General features: G+C 38.2%; 1 protein-coding gene across 7 annotated transcripts in view; it reads left to right on the top strand.

The window, feature by feature from the left end:
* ITSN2 (intersectin 2) overlaps window positions 1–21337 on the top strand; it is a 168944-nt gene that overhangs the window by 98243 nt on the left and 49364 nt on the right. For all 7 annotated transcript variants that reach the window (XM_082642216.1, XM_082642217.1, XM_082642215.1 and 4 more), the window contains 3 exons: window positions 1828–2033; window positions 4226–4290; window positions 6517–6683. In XM_082642216.1, coding sequence (XP_082498342.1) covers window positions 1828–2033; window positions 4226–4290; window positions 6517–6683 — 438 coding nt within the window. The remainder of the gene's footprint in view (window positions 1–1827; window positions 2034–4225; window positions 4291–6516; window positions 6684–21337) is intronic.

The raw sequence follows: 21337 nt of genomic DNA, 5'->3' as shown, positions 1-21337 counted from the left end.
GAAGGAAAGTTATTCCTGTGAAAGAACAGTTTGGGAAAAGTCACTGTGGCATGTTAACAAGAGGAGTTTATAGGAAACAAGTATTGTTTATAGTGTGGCTAGAGTACAGGATTCATGAAGAAAGGGTTAAGTGAAGTTGGAGAGAGAGGTTGAGGTTTATTTGTGAAGCATTTAATACCATGCTAAGCAACTGGCAGTGGAAAGCCCATGAAGGTTTTTAAGAGGAGAGTTGAAGTGTATATTTTAGAAGGATAACTCTGGCAGTAGTATAGAGGCCAGATTGGTGGAAGGAAGCAAAGGGAGGAGACCAACAAAGGGAGGATATTACAATAGCTAAGTAACAGATGATGTGAACCAGTAATGAAAATATATAGAAGAGGAGATGGACTTAGAAGAGTGTTAGGAGTCAACATAAAATTGGCAATTCATTGAATGTGAAGAGTGAGGAAGAAGTTGGAGTTAAACATACCTCTTCAGGGTCTTTAACTTGAGTAACTGAGAGGATGGCAGTACCGGAGGAGTGGGTTTTGTGGGTTCTAAAAGTGATTACATTTCAGACATGCAACTTAGGTATTTGTAGGAGGGACAGCCTGCTGGGAAGGCCCAGCAGGCAGCTTGATTTACAAGTCTGGAGCTCAAAAGATAAAGTTATAATTAAGATACAGATTTGAGAAATCATAGGCATAAATAAGATTAGGGAAATCATGTAAAACAGGAAGGGAAGGAGACTGGACCAAAGAGGAGCCATCAATCACCAGAGAGTGAACTTCACGAACTGCAGGGGTTTTAGTGATGTCAGCACTGTTCAGAGATCAGAGAAGGTAAGGGTTTGCAAGAAGCTTTTGGCTCTGATGTTATCAATGATCTTGTCAAGAGATTCAATATTGTGATGGTTGCAGAACCTAAATTAGAATGGACTGAGGGGTGAAATTGGAAAGCAAGTTTAAGACTGTTCTTTCTTTAAGGAAGTTAGAAGTAGAAGTAAGGGGACTTCCCTGGTGGTCCAGTGGTTAAGACTCCACACTCCCAATGCAGAGGGCCTGGGTTCAATCCCTGGTCAGGGAACCAGATTCCGAATGCCACAACTAAAGATCCCACATGCAGCAACTAAGATCCCGGTACAGCCAAATAAATAAATATTTTTTAAGCATTAAAAAAAAGAAGTAGAAGTAAGTAGAGAAGTGGAAAATTAAAGATTCAAGAGAGAGAATTCACAGTGCTACAAAATATTGTTAGAAGGTGGGAAGACATGATAGAAAGTTTAGAGCACAGATAAAGAGGCTAGCCCTATCAACAAAATGAAAACACTCCTTCCTCTGAGAGGAGAAGGAAAGAAAGAAGGATGAATAAGAATACAAAGACGTTATGAAACAGAAAACAGAAAAGTGGAGGGAGGCCCATCACAACTGCATCTCCATTCCTAGTGGAATAAACAGAATCCACTGCAGTGAGGAGACCTTGGAAATTGGAGGAGAGAAAGGGTTTCCCTTTTCATTTGTTCTGTGATACATACTTGATGGATCTATGAGTACACTTCTTGCGTACCCAGGGTTCACCTTCCATACCTGTGATACTTAGTGCCAAGATGTTTCCTTGAATGGTAGGTGTTGGGTCTTTAACTTCACAGAAGGCTATTCAGGTGATTGTCTGTCATATATAATTTTAAGTTGGTTAGTAGATTAAGTCACCATTGATATTAAGTCACCACCACACCAAACTGGTCTGCTGTTTGAACAGTAAGTATGTTATATACTAGAAAACAAAAATCATGGTTACCATTGTGTTTTTTGTTTGTTTGTTTTTAATTTTGTGGTTTTGATTTCACAGGGACAGGTTGTAGAAAACCTAAAAGCACAGGCCCTTTGTTCCTGGACTGCAAAGAAAGATAACCACTTGAACTTCTCAAAACATGATATCATTACTGTCTTGGAGCAGCAAGAAAATTGGTGGTTTGGGGAGGTGCATGGAGGAAGAGGATGGTTTCCAAAATCTTACGTCAAAATCATCCCTGGGAGTGAAGTCAGGCGGGAAGAGTAAGCTTTTTTTTTTTTTTTTTTTTGCGGTACGCGGGCTTCTCACTGTTGTGGCCTCTCCCGTTGCGGAGCACAGGCTCCGGATGTGCAGGCTCAGTGGCCATTGCTCACGGGCCCAGCCGCTCCGCGGCATGTGAGATCTTCCCAGACCGGGGCACGAACCCATGTCCGCTGCATCGGCAGGTGGACTCTCAACCACTGCGCCACCAGGGAAGCCCAAGAGTAAGCATTTTTGTGTGTTTACATGAGGCGTGGATGTTGGTATTTTCACTGATGAGTCAGCCACAGTACAGTTGTCTGTGCAGGAAAATTAAAAGTTTATTCTTGAGTTTGATACCAGAAGGGTGATTCCTAGAGTGAAAAAAATCATACCTCAGATGATTTGTACCAATTTTTGAATATCTTTTATTCTAGTTATTTCAGATTCCTAAAGTTTTCAAAGTGCTTAAGATTTTAGATCTGTTGCTTTCTTTGTACTAACATCAGGTCAGTTAGAGAAGTTATTTTTCATTTCCTTTGGAGGTTTCTCCCTTATTATTTACTGTAAATTGTCAATATTTAGACAAATCAATACCGAGGGCCTCGCCTTTGCCAGAGTGAGGCGTTCCCGTCTCTGGGCCTCCAGAGTTCCCTGAACATCACGTTTCTTACGGCTCATGACACACTGTGTTGTAGTTATTTACTTTCTTACCTATATCCCTTATTAGGTCATAAACTTCAGGAGGGTGGGATTCACGTCTTTTTTGTTCATTTTTCAGTTTTTCCATACCTAGTGTGATCTTAATGCATAGTAGCTGCTCAATCATATTTGCTTAGTAAATGAGGAGAAAAGCGAATGAAAGGACAATCAAATGAATGAACTTTTGCATGAACAAAAAACAAAACCAGATAAGGTCTCTGGCCTTTGTTTCCCAGTCTGTAAGGGAGTCAGGTCATCAAACATCTTTAGTACAAACAAATAAGTACTCTAATATAGCTGTGGGTAATTATCACTTGTGTTTTATATGGAAGTTGATCTAAATAGAAAAGCAGAATGATTTATTGAAAAGGAACAGGGTCTTTGGAAATCAAGAGCCTTGAGTTCTGATTCTGCTATTTTTGCCAGACTGTGTAGGGTAACCTGCTTGGTCTCTAGTTTTTTAATTGATTGAATGAAAATAATAAACTAAAAAATCTTTAAAAATCCTTTCAGTGCTAAGGTTCTATACATCAATTTTCAGTTCAAACGCAGAAATTTACTTTTCAGACTGACATGGAATGTTAGATTTAGAGTGTGTAATAACAGTAACAGCAGGAATACATAACTGATGTGTATGATGGCACTGTGCTAGACCCTTTACAGTAATTATCTTACTTAAACTCCATGACATTTTACAGAGAAGGAAAACTTAAACACAAAGGGATTAAGTTTAAATGCCTTAAAGGACATTTCTTCTAACTTTTCATTCAATTACTGATCTTTTCTAACAGATAAGGCATGCAACTCGAAATGCTGCAGTAATGGAGAATTCAGCAAGGCAGTCCATTCAGTGTGCCCATGAGTTGTAGTAAGGGTTCCCTCTTTTAACCTGTAAACTGCTTCACTATACAATTTACTCACAGGTCCTGGAAAGCCCTGGTGTATTCTACAGATGTCTAGTTCTTAAATGCCACAGTTTTCCAGATTTTTGAAAACAGTTTCCTGGGTTAAGTTGGAAATAAAAGCTATGTATGTTCCAAAATGTAAAAATAAAGTTTTGTTATTTTTACATATTTTTAAATGTACTGTGCTCTAAACAAGTAGTAAAATTTATATATTGCCCGTATTTTTCTCTAAACCAAGCCAAGTCCCATGTGTGCTTTACCAAATAATTGCCCATTTACCAATGCCTCATGTCTTTTAAGTTACTTTAGAAAGGCAAAATATCTCACATTTGAAAAACTATTTATAAATCATATTGAAATTACCTCAATAGATTTAAAAAATTAAGTAGTTTGTAAGTAAACAGTGCTTAATCCACTAGGATTTTGCGTATGAGGGTATTTCTAGCCTGTGTACTGAGACAATATTTCAATTAACTTTAGCCCTTAAAAGAATGCACTGCTAAAACCTCCTGTTTTCATCAAATCACCTTTTTTGTTTATTTACTTGTTGATGTCTTTTTTTGTTATTTCATTATTTTTTAAAATCTGTTTGTGTGTTTATTTGGCAGACCAGAAGCTTTGTATGCAGCTGTAAACAAGAAACCTACCTCTGCAGCCTGTACAGTGGGAGAAGGTGAGCTTTTAGCAATTTATAAATTAGATGGAAGTCAAATTAGCTACTGACTTCCCACAGTTGTTACTCTCCTTGTTTCTGTGTCTTCAGTATTAAAGTGAGGTTAGGAAAACCTGCTCCCGCTCTATTTCACATGAATATTGAGGATATAGAAAATATATAGCTGAAAATACTTGACGCTTTTAGAAAATCAGTACTATAAAAATTCAGCATAGACGGCCTCAATAAATAAGATCATAGATAAGTGTTGCAATGAGATAGCATGAAGTTTTTTGTTTTCCTTTTATTATATATCTAGATTATAGATGTTTAGAATATAAGGAAATTTCAGTACATTTAGTTGTTTATGAATTGCACTTGTTTGTTGTTGTTTTTTTGGCCATACTGCACGGCTTGTGGGATTTTTAGTTCCCTGACCAGGGATTGAACCCGGGCCCTCAGCAGTGAGAGTGCAGAGTCCTAATCACTGGACCGCCAGGGAATTAATTCCCTGAATTGCATTTTAATTACAGTGTACCATATAAATCATTAAGTAGGATTTGAAATCAAGATACACATTTTTTTCTTTTTTTTTTTTTTTGCGGTACGCGGGCCTCTCACTGTTGTGGCCTCTCCCGTTGCGGAGCACAGGCTCCGGGCACGCAGGCTCACTGGCCATGGCTCACGGGCCCAGCTGCTCCGCAGCATGTTGGATCTTCCCGGACCAGGGCACGAACCCGTGTACCCTGCATCGGCAGGCGGACTCTCAGCCACTGCGCCACCAGGGAAGCCCCAAGATACACTTTAATCATAAATAGTACAAAGACATTTTTTATTACCCTTTGGGTTGTTTGAATATCTTAATTTTGATAATGTACTGAAAAATGTCTACCCTTATTTCAGATAATATTTTTATTTAATAGTTGTATAGGTTTATAAATAAATGAATTATATATTCACTGTAAAATTAGTTGAACAGTTTAAGTACATTTTGTTCATATTGCTCAAGAAAATCAGTATAATGGTAAATTAAACAGTTTATTCAGTATCTACTACATTAGAGATTGTGTGCTACAGCCTGAAATATACACGGATGAATAAAATACAACTTCCCAAGTGCTCACAGTAAAATGGGAAGGCTAGGCATATAATTGTAATAAATTCTATGATGAATGAACAAAAACATAATTTTGAGTAGGACCTATGAATCCACAGAGGTGTCCATGTTGAATCATTTTAAACAATGAGTAGGTTCTTGCTTAGTGACGAAGAGAAAGCTTGGTGGACAGAGGGAAAGGTATGAGCCAAGGCTCAGCTGTGAAAGGTTAGGCAACTCGAGTCACCAGCAAGGCTGCAACCAGAGGTTTACTGTGGAATAACTGCAGTGGAATGATCCTAGGAAAGTGGTGAGGAGTATTTTGGAAAGGACCTGGCTTGTTGCAACATACCTTAACCTTGTAATCATTTTTCATCTTGTTAAGTCAGCTAAATTGAATAATATGGGAATGTGGATAGTAAATAGTTTCTGGCCATCTCCAGTTTATGATCTACAGAGCAAATTTCATGTCAACAAATACAAATAGTACTAGAAGAAAGAAAAAGACTTCTAAAACCTGGTCATTGACTGTTTCTTCTAAGTACTAGGAATCGTCTGAACAAAAAAACAAAGCCGGTATAAAAACTTAGACATTTTCCTTAAGGTTATTCATGAACAAATATTTATTGAGCATCTATTCTATGCCAAGCACTATGCTAGGAGCTGGGCCATTGTGATGGAAATTGGCCTTTCATACTGATGTCAGCTGAATAGTGGGCATTTCCACAACTATGTAAAAGAATTAAAGAGAAAAGAATTTAACAGATTAAACTATATGTAAGAAGGTTAAAAAAAACTTTTCATGTCTTGACTCTCTGTAAAAATACTGATACCTATTTGTAGTTTTGGGGTTATTCTCTGTGACATGATGATGATGGTGATGATGATGGTGATGATGATACAGTTGGGGAAAAAAGAAACCCTGTGATAAAGTTTTATGTTCAGTCAAAGACGTAATCTTTTTCTAAGAAATTATTAAATAATTACTTCATTCCATTTTCTACCTTAACATCTCTTTACATTAAGTTTCCTTAAGTCACAAGGTCTTTTACAGCAAAATTACTCAAGATCTTGGAGATCAACAGTTTTTTTTTTTTTACTTCTGTAATCTTGCAACCAAAACTAGTTTCTTTTTGCTTTGTTTCCTACAGAGTATATTGCACTTTATCCATATTCAAGTGTAGAACCTGGAGATTTGACTTTCACTGAAGGTGAAGAAATATTGGTGACCCAGAAAGATGGAGAATGGTGGACAGGAAGTATCGGAGATAGAACTGGAATTTTTCCATCAAATTACGTCAAACCAAAAGATCACGAGGTAGAGTTATTTTGATATAGAAACAGAAGCATTCCGTTCCTGTTGATCAGAGTTCATATTTAAAACAGATGCATGTATATGGTTTTGGTCAGGCTGCTTTGGTTACAAGGAAACCACTTAAGGTAGCTCCAGTAAAATGTAGTTTATTATAGGGATCCTGTTAGAGAGATAAGGGCAAAACTATTTCTGTGAAATTCCAAGGACAAGAGCCATAGATAGGGCTGGGCCTCATGATAACTGAAGTTAGGGAATGGTCTGGATTCAGGGAGGCTTACAAGGGACCGCCTTGAAGAGTCTGTAAATCTTTAAGGCTCTGACATTAATGTGAACCAGCCCACACTCTGAGTTCCTGCTGCTTTTCATCCCACCACTAGTATGATATAGTGTAGCAGTTCTCAGACTTTTTGGTTTCAGGAACTTTTTACATTCTTAAAAATTATTAGGCACTCCAAAGTTTCTGAAAATATATGGATTATATCTAGCAATACTTTCCATATTAGAAATTAAAACAGAAATTTAAAAAATATTTATTAATTCATTTTGAAATAACAAAATTAAACCCATTATATGATGACATAAATAACTTGCTTTTTAAAAATTTTTATTTATTTTTTTCTGTTTTTTTAAAATTTATATTCTCTTGCACATAAAAGTCATAAGCACGTATGTATAAATATATATATTTTTTTCCTCGTTTTAAGAACCTATCCCACTTTATTTTATTTTTTATTTTATTTTTTTTGTATGTGTCCAATGAACGTTTATTATTACTATTATTATCATTACTGTTACCACTGCTTCTCCCCTTTTAGGAATACAGGGAGAGAGGAAGTGTGCATGTAGGTAGAATTTTTCTGCACCTACACTTCTGACAGACAATTTGAGATTTAGAAGCCTCTGGAGCAGTAGTTCTTAAACTTTTCTAACTCAAAGAGGCTGGTGAAAATTACAACCTCTCCTTGAATAAATTCACCTACACACAAAATATTGTACACAATTTTGCGAGTGGGATAAGGACCCTTAGAAGGGATAAGCCCTTTTAGCATAAACTCTAGACTTCCCAGGGTGGTGGGACAAGGAGCCAGTTGCAGTTCTATAGACAGTGTTTACAAGCACTACATTACGTGTGGAGATAGAACACAGACACATTTAAGAGAGACTTTAAAATAGCCACTAACCTCATGTAGCCAACATTCAATGGAGTAATAATTAATAGGTATCCAAGCCTCTGTTGAACATTCTGGAAAATGCAAAGATCTATAAGACTCTAGACCTCAGGGTCTCAGATTCTTGTGGTGGAGAAGTACTAGACCAGAGACATGTTCAAAGTCCAGAGGCATGGAGCCAGGAGCCAGCTTGCTGGAAGTGGCAACTGAATGGCTACACTCATTACTGTAAAGCTAATGATGAATTAAAAACATATTTACTGAGCTGCTGCAGTCGATAAAAGCCCCAATTAAGGCACCATTAAGGGACTTAACAGCGTAGTGGTGGGGAAGCATTCCTGAAAAGGTTTAATGATCTCAGATCCTGACATAGCCAGGAAGTCGTTAGTCATTAATGCCACGCCTGGATCTCGATTATGAAGTTCTCTGTAAGAAAACACTTAGCATATAGTAGCACACAAGATTATACCTGATTTGTTACAGAGAGCAAGATATACCTTTTCAAACGTATTTTTAAATCTGTATGTGTTCAGGTAAGAAAAGTGGCCAATTATGAGCAGAAACTGCCTAGTGAAAATCCATAGCATGATTGCATGCCAATTAGATAAGCATTACCACTCAAGTAAAAAATAATAATAATGAAAATACAAAATGGAACATGGTATTGTACTGATTAATAAGACTGTGACTGTGCCTATAAAGTAATTCGATTAATTCCCAGTGTAATATGTGGAAACTCCTTTAACATAAAACTACATTGAATCTAGAGAAAATTAAGCAGGTAGAGTCTCTGCCTTCTTAAGTATTCATGCACTTACTCGTTCATTCAACGGCTGTTCACTGAGAGCTGTGTAAGGCTTGGTCAGGGGCACTGGGAAACAGGTGAACAAAGCAGTCAAGGTACTCATGAAAGGTACAGTCCAAATAAATGATGATCGACTGTGATAAGTACAGTGAAGGAACAAACATGGTGCAGGTAACAACAGACTGAAGATCTTTTAAGATGAGGTGGTCAAGGGAAGGCCTCTGAGGAGCTGGTTCAACAAAGACCTGAACTGTAAAGAGGCCAGTCTTGAAAAGGCAAGCAGGGGAAGAAATGAGGGGTGGAACTTTTTGGCTATTTAACATCTGAATTCCTTTCCTGAATTCCTTCCCATGGTGTGAGTCTTGGTAAGGGGCAGGCTTCTCCAAAGCCCACCTACTCACTTTCCTAGCCTTCCTTGCAGTTAGAGTTTGGGAACATGACCCAGGCTTGGTCAGAGTCATCTGTCCAAGGCAGTGAATCAGGAACTGGTGATACCAAAAAGCAGAGCTGAGAATTTCTTTTGGTGGCAATGAGTGTGGTAGCAACATTCAGTTTTTGGAGCAGTGATTCCAAGATATCCTTGTCTAAGGGGGCATTGCATTCAGAGGCAAAGGCAACAGAGCCCTCTTCAGGCTGGTTCTGGGTGTGATTTTGGCTGAAGTTCTGTTTGTCCAGCTTTGCTTTGTCTCTTCCTAATCTCCAAACCTCGTGTTGCAGCCTTCCTGGAAGTTCTGTGAGCCACCCAATACACTCCATTTCTCTTAGGCTTAAATCAGCCAGAGTCGGTTTCTGATGATTCCATCTAAAAATCCTGATAGATTGGAGTACGTTGCAGGTAGATGCATATGCAGTAGCCCTAAGGTGGGAGGAGAGGGAGAGAGAGCTTGGAGGAACCAAGAAAACCCTCGAGTGGCAGCATTAGTGAAAAAGGTAGCAAGTGAATAAGATGGCTGCAGCCGGCGAGCCAGGCAAGAGCCAGAGCAAGCAGGTATGCATAGCAGAAGCCGGAAATGTGCTGGGCCTAGCTTTTTCTCAGGGACACTCAACTAGCTCCCATGTCCTCATGGGATGTGTCTCTACTGGTCTCTGAGGACTCTGAGGCAGCGCTGAAGGGTTCTGGTTGGGTGGTTGCCACTCTGCTGTGCCAAGGAATTCCAGACTCTCTACGGAGAAGGCTAAGCCTGAACTTGCCATTTCCAGCTCTGTGAGATCGCTCTCTCTTGCTCTCCTTTAAGTACCAAGGTATGTATCTCCAAAGGCATTTATAGCATTAATTTGGTTATATGTTTTTGAGTGTCATATCCATCATTAGACACTAGCTAACTCCCTGAGGTCACAGTGGGGAGGTGGGATGATTGCATGCCTTGGATTAAGACAGATCTGGATTTTATCTCAGACACGTTGCTTCACTTCTCTGAACCACAGTTTTCTCACTTGAAGCATGAGGGTACTAGTGCCTCATCGGGGATGACATGCCCTGTACGTTGCTATACAGTGCCTGCCACACGGTAGGCACTCTGTGATACTACTCCTTTGTTCCTTAGTATTTCATGGAATTGAATAGAGTCTTCTGCAGCTAGGAAAACAATATAAAATCCTTGCTTTGGTGCTTACCTTATTGTAAAGTGCTAATTTAGAATAAAGTAACTTACATTGCTTTCTTAGTTCAGAATTTGTTCATGAAAATATCCTTTTTCTTAAAAATTCCCTAAAGAGTTATTGCCATTTATTCAGTTCACTCCAGCAAAATTACTACCCCCCGAGAAAAGGACCATTTTTCCCCTTCTAACATCCTTATATTAATGATGTAGACTACAATTAAAACACTGCATCCAAAACCAGAAGGTAGATTTTGGTTTTTTTTTTTGCGGTATGCGGGCCTCTCACTGTTGTGGCCTCTCCCATTGCGGAGCACAGGCTCCAGACGCTCAGGCCCAGCGGCCATAGCTCACGGGCCCAGCCGCCCCATGGCACGTGGGATCTTCCCGGACCGGGGCACACACCCGTGTCCCCTGCATCGGCAGGCGGACTCCCAACCACTGCGCCACCAGGGAAGCCCAGATTTTGTTATTCTTGGGAAACAGAGGAAGATATTACTCAAGCCTGATTGTCTTAGCCAGAATATTCCCTTATGTAATATTCCTTGGGCTTGAGTCTTTTTCATTTTAAGAACTTGAAATCATAGATGTTCTATAGGTTTGTCACTGATTGACCAAATACGTAACTCAGCTCTGAAGATATTAAAAACTTTAAAACATCACAAAACAAAAATCCTAGAGCCTCCCAAGCCCCTTGCTTACTGATTTGAACACCTTAATTTAATCTAATGAGTTGACAGTCTTAGAATCCTTTTCTTTCCTCCTGGGCTGCTGGTCTTTTTTTTTTTTTTTTGAATTTTTGAATTTTATTTATTTTTTTATACAGCAGGTTCTTATTAGTTATCAATTTTATACATATTAGTGTATACATGTCAATCCAAATCTCCAATTCATCATACCACCACCACTTACCCCCCTTGTTGTCCATACATTTGTTCTCTACATCTGTGTCCCTATTTCTGCCCTGCACAATGGTTCATCATACCATTTTTCTAGGTTCCACATATATGCATTAATAAATGATATTTGTTTTTCTCTTTCTGACTTACTTCACTCTGTATGACAGTCTCTAGATCCATCCACGTCTCAACAAATGACCCAGTTTCATTCCTTTTTATGGCTGAGTAATATTCCATTGTATATATGTACCACATCTTCTTTATCCATTCATCTGTCGATGGGCATTTAGGTTGCTTCCATGACCTGGCTATTGTAAATAGTGCTGCAGTGAACATTGGGGTGCATGTGTCTTTTTTTTTTTTTTTTTTTTTTTTTGCGGTACACAGGCCTCTCACTGTTGTGGCTTCTCCCGTTGCGGAGCACAGGCTCCGGACGCGCAGGCTCAGCGGCCATGGCTCACGGGCCCAGCCGCTCCGCGGCATGTGGGATCTTCCCAGACCGGGGCATGAACCCATGTCCCCTGCATCGGCAGGCGGACTCTCAACCACTGTACCACCAGGGAAGCCCCATGTGTCTTTTTGAATTATGGTTTTCTCTGGGTATGTGCCCAGTAGTGGGATTGCTGAGTCATATGGTAATTCTATTTTTAGTTTTTTAAGGAACCTCCATACTGTTCTCCATAGTGGCTGTATCAGTTTACATTCCCACCAACAGTGCAAGAGGGTTCCCTTTTCTCCACACCCTCTCCAGCATTTGCTGTTTGTAGATTTTCTGACGATGCCCATTCTAACTGGTGTGAGGTGATACCTCATTGTAGTTTTGATTTGCATTTCTCTAATAATTAGTGATGTTGAGCAGCTTTTCATGTGCTTCTTGGCCATCTGTATGTCTTCTTTGGAGAAATGTCTATTTAGGTCTTCTGCCCATTTTTGGATTGGGTTGTTGCTTTTTTAGTATTGAGCTGCATGAGCTGTTTATATATTTTGGAGATTAATCCTTTGTCTGTTGATTCATTTGCAAATATTTTCTCCCATTCTGAGGGTTGTCTTTTCGTCTTGTTTATGGTTTCCTTTGCTGTGCAAAAACTTTGAAATTTCATTAGGTCCCATTTGTTTATTTTTGTTTTTATTTCCATTACTCTAGGAGGTGGATCAAAAAAGATCTTGCTGTGATTTATGTCAAAGAGTGTTACTCCTACGTTTTCCTCTAAGTTTTATGGTGTCCAGTCTTACACTTAGGTCTCTAATCCACTTTGAGTTTATTTTTGGGTATGATGTTAGGGAGTGTTCTAATTTCATTCTTTTACATGTAGCTGTCCAGTTTTCCCAGCACCACTTATTGAACAGACTGTCTTTTCTCCATTGTATATCCTTGCCTCCTTTGTCCTAGATTAGTTGACCCTACGTGCATGCGTTTATCTCTGGGCTTTCTATCCTGCTCCATTGATCTGTATTTCTGTTTTTGTGCCAGTACCATATTGTCTTGATTACTGTAGCTTTATAGTATAGTCTGAAGTCAGGGAGCCTGATTTCTCCAGCTCTGCTTTTTTCCCTCAAGACTGCTTTGGCTTTTTGGGGTCTTTGTGTCTCCATACAAATTTTAAGATTTTTTGTTCTAGTTCTGTAAAAAATGCCATTGGTAATTTGATAGGGATTGCATTGAATCTGTAGATTGCTTTGCATAGTATAGTCATTTTCACAATATTGATTCTTACAATCCAAGAACATGGTATATCTCTCCATCTGTTTGTATCATCTTTAATTTCTTTCATCAGTATCTTATAGTTTTCTGCATACAGGTCTTTTGTCTCCCTAGGTAGGTTTATTCCTAGGTATTTTATTCTTTTTGTTGCAGTGGTAAGTGGGAGTGTTCCCTTAATTTCTCTTTCAGATTTTTCATCATTAGTATATAGGAATGCAAGAGATTTCTGTGCATTAATTTTGTACCCTGCAACTTTACCAAATTCATTGATTAGCTCTAGTAGTTTTCTGGTAGCATCTTTAGGATTCTCTACGTAGAGTATCTTGTCATCTGCAAACAGTGACAGTTTTACATCTTGTTTTCCAATTTGTATTCCTTTTATTTCTTTTTCTTCTCTGATTGCCGTGGCTAGGACTTCCAAAACTATGTTGAATAATAGTGGTGAGAGTGAACATCCTTGGGTTGTTCCTGATCTTAGAGGAAATGCTTTCAGTTTTTCACCGTTAAGAATGATGTTTGCTGTGGATTTGTCGTATAAGGCCTTTATTATGTTGAGGTAGGTTCCCTTTATGCCCACTTTCTGGAGAGTTTTCTATCATAAATGGATGTTGAATTTTGTCAAAAGCTTTTTCTGCATCTATTGAGATGATCATATGGTTTTTCTTCTTCAATTTGTTAATATGGTGTATCACATTGATTGATTTGCATATATTGAAGAATCCTTGCATCTCTGGGATACAACCCACTTGATCATAGTTTATGATCCTTTTAATGTGTGGTTGGATTCTGTTTACTAGTATTTTGTGGAGGATTTTTGCATCTATATTCATGAGTGATATTGGTCTGTAATTTTCTTTTTTTTGTAGTATTTTTATCTGATTTTGGTATCAGGGTGATGGTGGCCTCATAGAATGAGTTTGGGAGTGTTCCTTCCTCCACAGTTTTTTGGAAGAGTTTGAGAAGAATGGGTGTTAGCTCTTCTCTAAATGTTTGATAGAATTCACCTGTGAAGCCATCTGGTCCTGGACGTTTGTTTGTTGGATGATTTTTAATCACAATTTCAATTTCATTACTTTTGATTGGTCTGTTCATATTTTCTATTTCTTCCTGGTTCAGTCTTGGAAGGTTAGACCTTTCTAAGAGTTTGTCCATTTTTTCCAGGTTGTCCATTTTATTGGCATACTTTGTATTTCTGCGGTGTCTGTTGTAACTTCTCCTTTTTCATTTCTAATTTTATTGATTTGAGTCCTCTCCCTCTTTTACTTGATGGGTCTGGCTAATGGTTTATCAATTTTGTTTATCTTCTCAAAGAACCAGGTTTTAGTTTTATTGATCTTTTCTATTGTTTTCTTTGTTTCTATTTCATTTATTTCTGCTCTGATCTTTATGATTTCTTTCCTTCTGCTAACTTTGGGTTTTGTTTGTTCTTCTTTCTCTAGTTCCTTTAGGTGTAAGTTTAGATTGTTTATTTGAGATTTTTCTTGTTTCTTGATGTAGGCTTGTATAGTTATAAACTTCCCTCTTAGAACTGCTTTTGCTGCATTGCATAGGTTTTGGATTGTCGTGTTTTCGTTGTCATTTGTTTCTAGGTATTTTTTGATTTCCTCTATGATTTCTTCAGTGATCTCTTGGTTATTTAGTAACGTATTGTTTAGCCTCCATGCGTTTGTATTTTTTACGTTTTTTTCCGTGTAATTGATTTCTAATCTCATAACGTTGTGGTCAGAAAAGATGCTTGATATGATTTCAATTTTCTTAAATTTACTGAGGCTTGATTTGTGACCCAAGATGTGATCTATCCTGGAGAATGTTCCGTGCGCACTTGAGAAGAAAGTATAATCTGCTGTTTTTTGATGGAATGTCCTATAAATATCAATTAAATCTGTCTGGTCTATTGTGTCATTTAAAGGTTATGTTTCCGTATTAATTTTCTGTTTGGGTGATCTGTCCATTGGTGTAAGTGAGGTGTTGAAGTCCCCCACTATTGCTGTGTTACTGTTGTCCTCTTTTATAGCTGTTAGCAGTTGCCTTATGTATTGAGGTGCTCCTATGTTGGGTGCATATTTATTTATAATTGTTACATCTTCTTCTTGGATTGATCCCTTGATCATTATATAGTGTCCTTCCTTGTCTCTTGTAACATTCTTTATTTTAAAGTATATTTTATCTGATATGAGTATTGCTATTCCAGCTTTCTTTTGATTTTCATTTGCATGAAATATCTTTTTCCATCCCCTCACTTTCAGTCTGTATGTGTCCCTAGGTCTGAAGTGGGTCTCTTGTAGACAACATATATATGGGTCTTGTTTTTGTATCCATTCAGCAAGCCTGTGTCTTTTGGTTGGAGCATTTAATGCATTCACGTTTAAGGTAATTATTGATATGTATGTTCCTGTTACCATTTTCTTTTCTTTTTTTTTTTGAATTTTAAATTTATTGCTTACTGTTTTCTCATTTGATTTTTTTTTTTTTAGGATTTTTTTTTAATTTTTTGCTTTATAACAAATTTAATCAGTTATACATATACATATGTTTCCATATCCCCACCCTTTTGCGTCTCCCTCCCACCCTCCCTATCCCACCCCTCCAGGCGGTCACAAAGCACGGAGCTGATCTCCCTGTGCTATGCGGCTGCTTCCCACTAGCTATCTACCTTACGTTTGGTAGTGTATATATGTCCATGCTGCTCTTTCACTTTGTCACAGCTTACCCTTCCCCCTCCCCATATCCTCAAGTCCATTCTCTAGTAGGTCTGTGTCTTTATTCCTGTCTTACCCCTATGTTCTTCATGACATTTTTTTTTCTTAAATTCCATATATATGTGTTAGCATACAGTATTTGTCTTTCTCTTTCTGACTTACTTCACTCTGTATGACAGACTCTAGGTCTATCCACCTCATTACAAATAGCTCAATTTCATTTCTTATGGCTGAGTAATATTCCATTGTATATATGTGCCACATCTTCTTTATCCATTCATCCGATGATGGACACTTAGGTTGTTTCCATCTCCGGGCTATTGTAAATAGGGCTGCTATGAACATTTTGGTGCATGTCTCTTTTTGAATTATGGTTTTCTCAGGGTATATGCCCAGTAGTGGGATTGCTGGGTCATATGGTAGTTCTATTTGTAGTTTTTTAAGGAACCTCCATACCGTTCTCCATAGCGGCTGTACCAATTCACATTCCCACCAGCAGTGCAAGAGTGTTCCCTCTTTTCCACACCCTCCAGCATTTATTGTTTCTAGATTTTTTGATGATGGCCATTCTGACTGGTGTGAGATGATATCTCATTGTAGTTTTGATTTGCATTTCTCTAATGAGTAAAGATGTTGAGCATCCTTTCATGTGTTTGTTGGCAGTCTGTATATCTTCTGTGGAGAAATGTCTATTTAGGTCTTCTGCCCATTTTTGGATTGGGTTGTTTGTTTTTTTGCTATTGAGCTGCATGAGCTGCTTGTAAATTTTGGAGATGAATCCTTTGTCAGTTGCTTCATTTGCAAATATTTTCTCCCATTCTGAGGGTTGTCTTTTGGTCTTGTTTATGGTTTTCTTTGCTGTGCAAAAGCTTTTAAGTTTCATTAGGTCCCATGTGTTTATTTTTGTCTTTATTTCCATTTCTCTAGGAGGTGGGTCAAAAAGGATCTTGCTGTGATTTATGTCATAGAGTGTTCTGCCTATGTTTTCCTCTAAGAGTTTTATAGTGTCTGGCCTTACATTTAGGTCTTTAATCCATTTTGAGCTTATTTTTGTGTATGGTGTTAGGGAGTGATCTAATCTCATACTTTTACATGTCTCTATCCAGTTTTCCCCGCACCACTTATTGAAGAGACTGTCCTTTCTCCACTGTACATTCCTGCGTCCTTTATCAAAGATAAGGTGACCATATGTCCGTGGGTTTAACTCTTGGCTTTCTATCCTGTTCCATTGATCTATCTTTCTGTTTTTGTGCCAGTACCATACTGTCTTGATTACTGTAGCTTTGTAGTATAGTCTGAAGTCAGGGAGCCTGATTCCTCCAGCTCCATTTTTCGTTCTCAAGATTGCTTTGGCTATTTGGGGTCTTTTGTGTTTCCATACAAATTGTGAAATTTTTTGTTCTAGTTCTGTGAAAAATGCCAGTGGTAGTTTGATAGGGATTGCATTGAATCTGTAGATTGCTTTGGGTAGTAGAGTCATTTTCACAATGTTGATTCTTCCAATCCAAGAACATGGTACATCTCTCCATCTATTTGTATCATCTTTAATTTCTTTCATCAGTGTCTTATAATTTTCTGCATACAGGTCTTTTGTCTCCTTAGGTAGGTTTATTCCTGGATATTTTATTCTTTTTGTTGCAATGGTAAATGGGAGTGTTTCCTTGATTTCACTTTCAGATTTTTCATCATTAGTATATAGGAATGCCAGAGATTTCTGTGCATTAATTTTGTATCCTGCAACTTTACCAAATTCATTGATTAACTCTAGTAGTTTTCTGGTAGCATCTTTAGGATTCTCTATGTATAGTATCATGTCATCTGCAAACAGTGACAGCTTTACTTCTTCTTTTCCAATTTGGATTCCTTTTATTTCCTTTTCTTCTCTGATTGCTGTGGCTAAAACTTCCAAAACTAGGTTGAATAAGAGTGGTGAGAGTGGGCAACCTTGTCTTGTTCCTGATCTTAGTGGAATGGTTTCAGTTTTTCACCATTGAGGACGATGCTGGCTGTGGGTTTGTCATATATGGCCTTTATTATGTTGAGGAAAGTTCCCTCTGTGCCTACTTTCTGCAGGGTTTTTATCATAAATGGGTGTTGAATTTTGTCGAAAGCTTTCTCTGCATCTATTGAGATGATCATATGGTTTTTCTCCTTCAATTTGTTAATATGGTGTATCACGTTGATTGATTTGCATATATTGAAGAATCCTTGCATTCCTGGAATAAACCCCACTTGATCATGGTGTATGATCCTTTTAATGTGCTGTTGGATTCTGTTTGCTAGTATTTTGTTGAGGATTTTTGCATCTATGTTCATCAGTGATATTGGCCTGTAGTTTTCTTTCTTTGTGACATCCTTGTCTGGTTTTGGTATCAAGGTGATGGTGGCCTCGTAGAATGAGTTTGGGAGTGTTCCTCCCTCTGCTATATTTTGGAAGAGTTTCAGAAGGATAGGTGTTAGCTCTTCTCTAAATGCTTGATAGAATTCACCTGTGAAGCCATCTGGTCCTGGGCTTTTGTTTGTTGGAAGATTTTTATTTTATTTTTATTTATTTATTTTTTTTGCTTTACGCGGGCCCCTCACTGTTGTGGTCTCTCCCGTTGTGGAGCACAGGCTCCGGACGCACAGGCTCAGCGGCCATGGCTCACGGGCCCAGACGCTCTGCGGCATGTGGGATCTTCCCGGATCGGGGCACGAACCCTTGTCCCCTGCATCGGCAGGCCGACTCTCAACCACTGTGCCACCAGGGAAGCCCTGTTGGAAGATTTTTTATCACAGTTTCAATTTCAGTGCTTGTGATTGGTCTGTTCATATTTTCTATTTCTTCCTGATTCAGTCTTGGCAGGTTGTGCATTTCTAAGAATTTGTCCATTTCTTCCAGGTTGTCCATTTTATTGGCATAGAGTTGCTTATAGTAATCTCTCATGATCTTTTGTATTTCTGCAGTGTCAGTTGTTACTTCTCCTTTTTCATTTCTAATTCTATTGATTTGAGTCTTCTCCCTTTTTTTCTTGATGAGTCTGGCTAATGGTTTATCAATTTTGTTTATCTTCTCAAAGAACCAGCTTTTAGTTTTATTGATCTTTGCTATCGTTTCCTTCATTTCTTTTTCATTTATTTCTGATCTGATTTTTATGATTTCTTTCCTTCTGCTAACTTTGGGATGTTTTTGTTCTTCTTTCTCTAATTGCTTCAGGTGCAAGGTTAGGTTGTTTATTCGAGATGTTTCGTGTTTCTTAAGGTGGGATTGTATTGCTATAAACTTCCCTCTTAGAACTACTTTTGCTGCATCCCATAGGTTTTGGGTCGTCGTGTCTCCATTGTCATTTGTTTCTAGGTATTTTTAAATTTCCTCTTTGATTTCTTCAGTGATCACTTCGTTATGAAGTAGTGTATTGTTTAGCCTCCATGTGTTTGTATTTTTTACAGCTCTTTTCCTGTAATTGATATCTAGTCTCATAGCATTGTGGTCAGAAAAGATACTTGATACAATTTCAATTTTCTTAAATTTACCAAGGCTTGATTTGTGACCCAAGATATGATCTATCCTGGAGAATGTTCCATGAGCACTTGAGAAAAATGTGTATTCTGTTGTTTTTGGATGGAATGTCCTATAAATATCAATTAAGTCCATCTTGTTTAATGTATCATTTAAAGCTTGTGTTTCCTTATTTATTTTCATTTTGGATGATCTGTCCATTGGTGAAAGTGGGGTGTTAAAGTCCCCTACTATGAGTGTGTTACTGTCGATGTCTCCTTTTATGGCTGTTAGTATTTGCCTTATGTATTGAGGTGCTCCTATGTTTGGTGCATAAATATTTACAATTGTTATATCTTCTTCTTGGATCGATCCCTTGATCATTATGTAGTGTCCTTCTTTGTCTCTTCTAGTAGTCTTTATTTTAAAGTCTATTTTGTCTGATATGAGAATTGCTACTCCAGCTTTCTTTTGGTTTCCATTTGCATGGAATATCTTTTTCCATCCCCTTACTTTCAGTCTGTATGTGTCTCTAGGTCTGAAGTGGGTCTCTTGTAGACAGCATATATATGGGTCTTGTTTTTGTATCCATTCAGCCAATCTGTATCTTTTGGTGGGAGCATTTAGTCCATTTACATTTAAGGTAATTATCGATATGTATGTTCCTATTCCCATTTTCTTAATTGTTTTGGGCTCCTTTTCTTCTCTTGTGTTTCCCACTTAGAGAAGTTCCTTTAGCATTTGTTGTAAATCTGGTTTGGTGGTGCTGAATTCTCTTAGCTTTTGCTTGTCTGTAAAGCTTTTGATTTCTCCGTTGAATCTGAATGGGGTCCTTGCCGTGTAGTGTAATCTTGGTTGTAGTTTCTTCCCTTTCATCACTTTAAATATATTATGTCACTCCCTTCTGGCTTGTAGAGTTTCTGCTGAGAAATCAGCTGTTAACCTTATGGGAGTTCCCTTGTTTGTTGTCATTTTTCCCTTGTTGCTTTCAATAGTTTTTTTTGTCTTTAATTTTTGTCAGTTTGATTACTCTGTATCTCAGCATGTTTCTCCTTGGGTTTATCCTGCCTGTGACTCTCTGCACTTCCTCGACTTGGGTGGCTATTTCCTTTCCCAAGTTAGGGCAGTTTTCGACTCTAATCTCTTCCAGTATTTTCTCGGGTCCTTTCTCTCTCTCTTCTCCTTCTGGGCCCCATATAATGCGAATATTGTTGCATTTAGTGTTGTCCCAGAGGTCTCTTAGGCTGTCTTCATTTCTTTTCATTCTTTTTTCTTTATTCTGTTCTGTGGCAGTGAATTCCACCATTCTGTCTTCCAGGTCACTTATCCGTTCTTCTGCCTCAGTTTTCTGCTTTTGATTCCTTCTAGTGTAGTTTTCATTTCAGTTATTGTATTGTTCATCTCTGTTTGTTTGTTCTTTAATTCTTCTAGGTCTTTTTTAAACATTTCTTGCATCTTCTCGATCTTTGCCTCCATTCTTTTTCCGAGGTCCTGGATCATCTTCACTATCATTATTCTGAATTCTTTTTCTGGAAGGTTGCCTATCTCCAGTTCATTTAATTGTTTTTCTAGGGTTTTATCTTGTTCCTCCATCTGGTATATAGCCCTCTGCCTTTTCATCTTGTCTGTCTTTCTGTGAATGTGGTTTTTGTTCCACAGGCTGCAGGATTGTCTTTATTTTATTTATTTATTTATTTGTTTATTTATTTATTTATGGCTGTGTTGGGTCTTCGTTGCTGCACGTGGGCCTTCTCTAGTTGTGGCAAGTGGTGGCTACTCTTCGTTTGCGGTGTGTGGTCTTCTCATTGTGGTGGCTTCTCTTGTTGCAGAGCACAGGCTCTAGGCACACAGGCTTCAGTAGTTGTGGCTCATGGGCTCTCAAGTGCAGGCTCAATAGTTGTGGTGCACGGGCTTACTTGCTCCGAGGCATGTGGGATCTTCCTGGACTAGGGATCAAATCCACGTCCCCTTCATTGGCAGGCATATTCTTATCCACTGCACCAGCAGGGAAGCCCCAAATAACATGCTTTTAATGAAAAACAACTATGTATTCCTCTCTCCCCAGAAAAGTATAGTGAAAAGAATGGTATATTCTTTTGGTTGAAGTATATGAAGAAAATTCACCCTCACGCAGATATGAGAGGAAACAAATATATTAATAACATTTGCAGATATCTGCAGATACTCTTCTTCGATATTACTACATCAAAACTTGAGAAGTGCTAAATTGTTGTAGGTTAGTTGCAACATGGAATCTGAAGCCATATCAGTGAACATTTCTTATTGTAACATTAAATTCACCAGTCT

Source organism: Mesoplodon mirus, assembly GCF_964341445.2.
Source record: "Mesoplodon mirus genome assembly, chromosome: 14".
NCBI classification, from domain to species: domain Eukaryota; kingdom Metazoa; phylum Chordata; class Mammalia; order Artiodactyla; family Ziphiidae; genus Mesoplodon; species Mesoplodon mirus.
The sequence above is the reverse complement of the archived record's forward strand: the minus strand, read 5'-3'. Positions and strand labels throughout refer to the sequence as shown.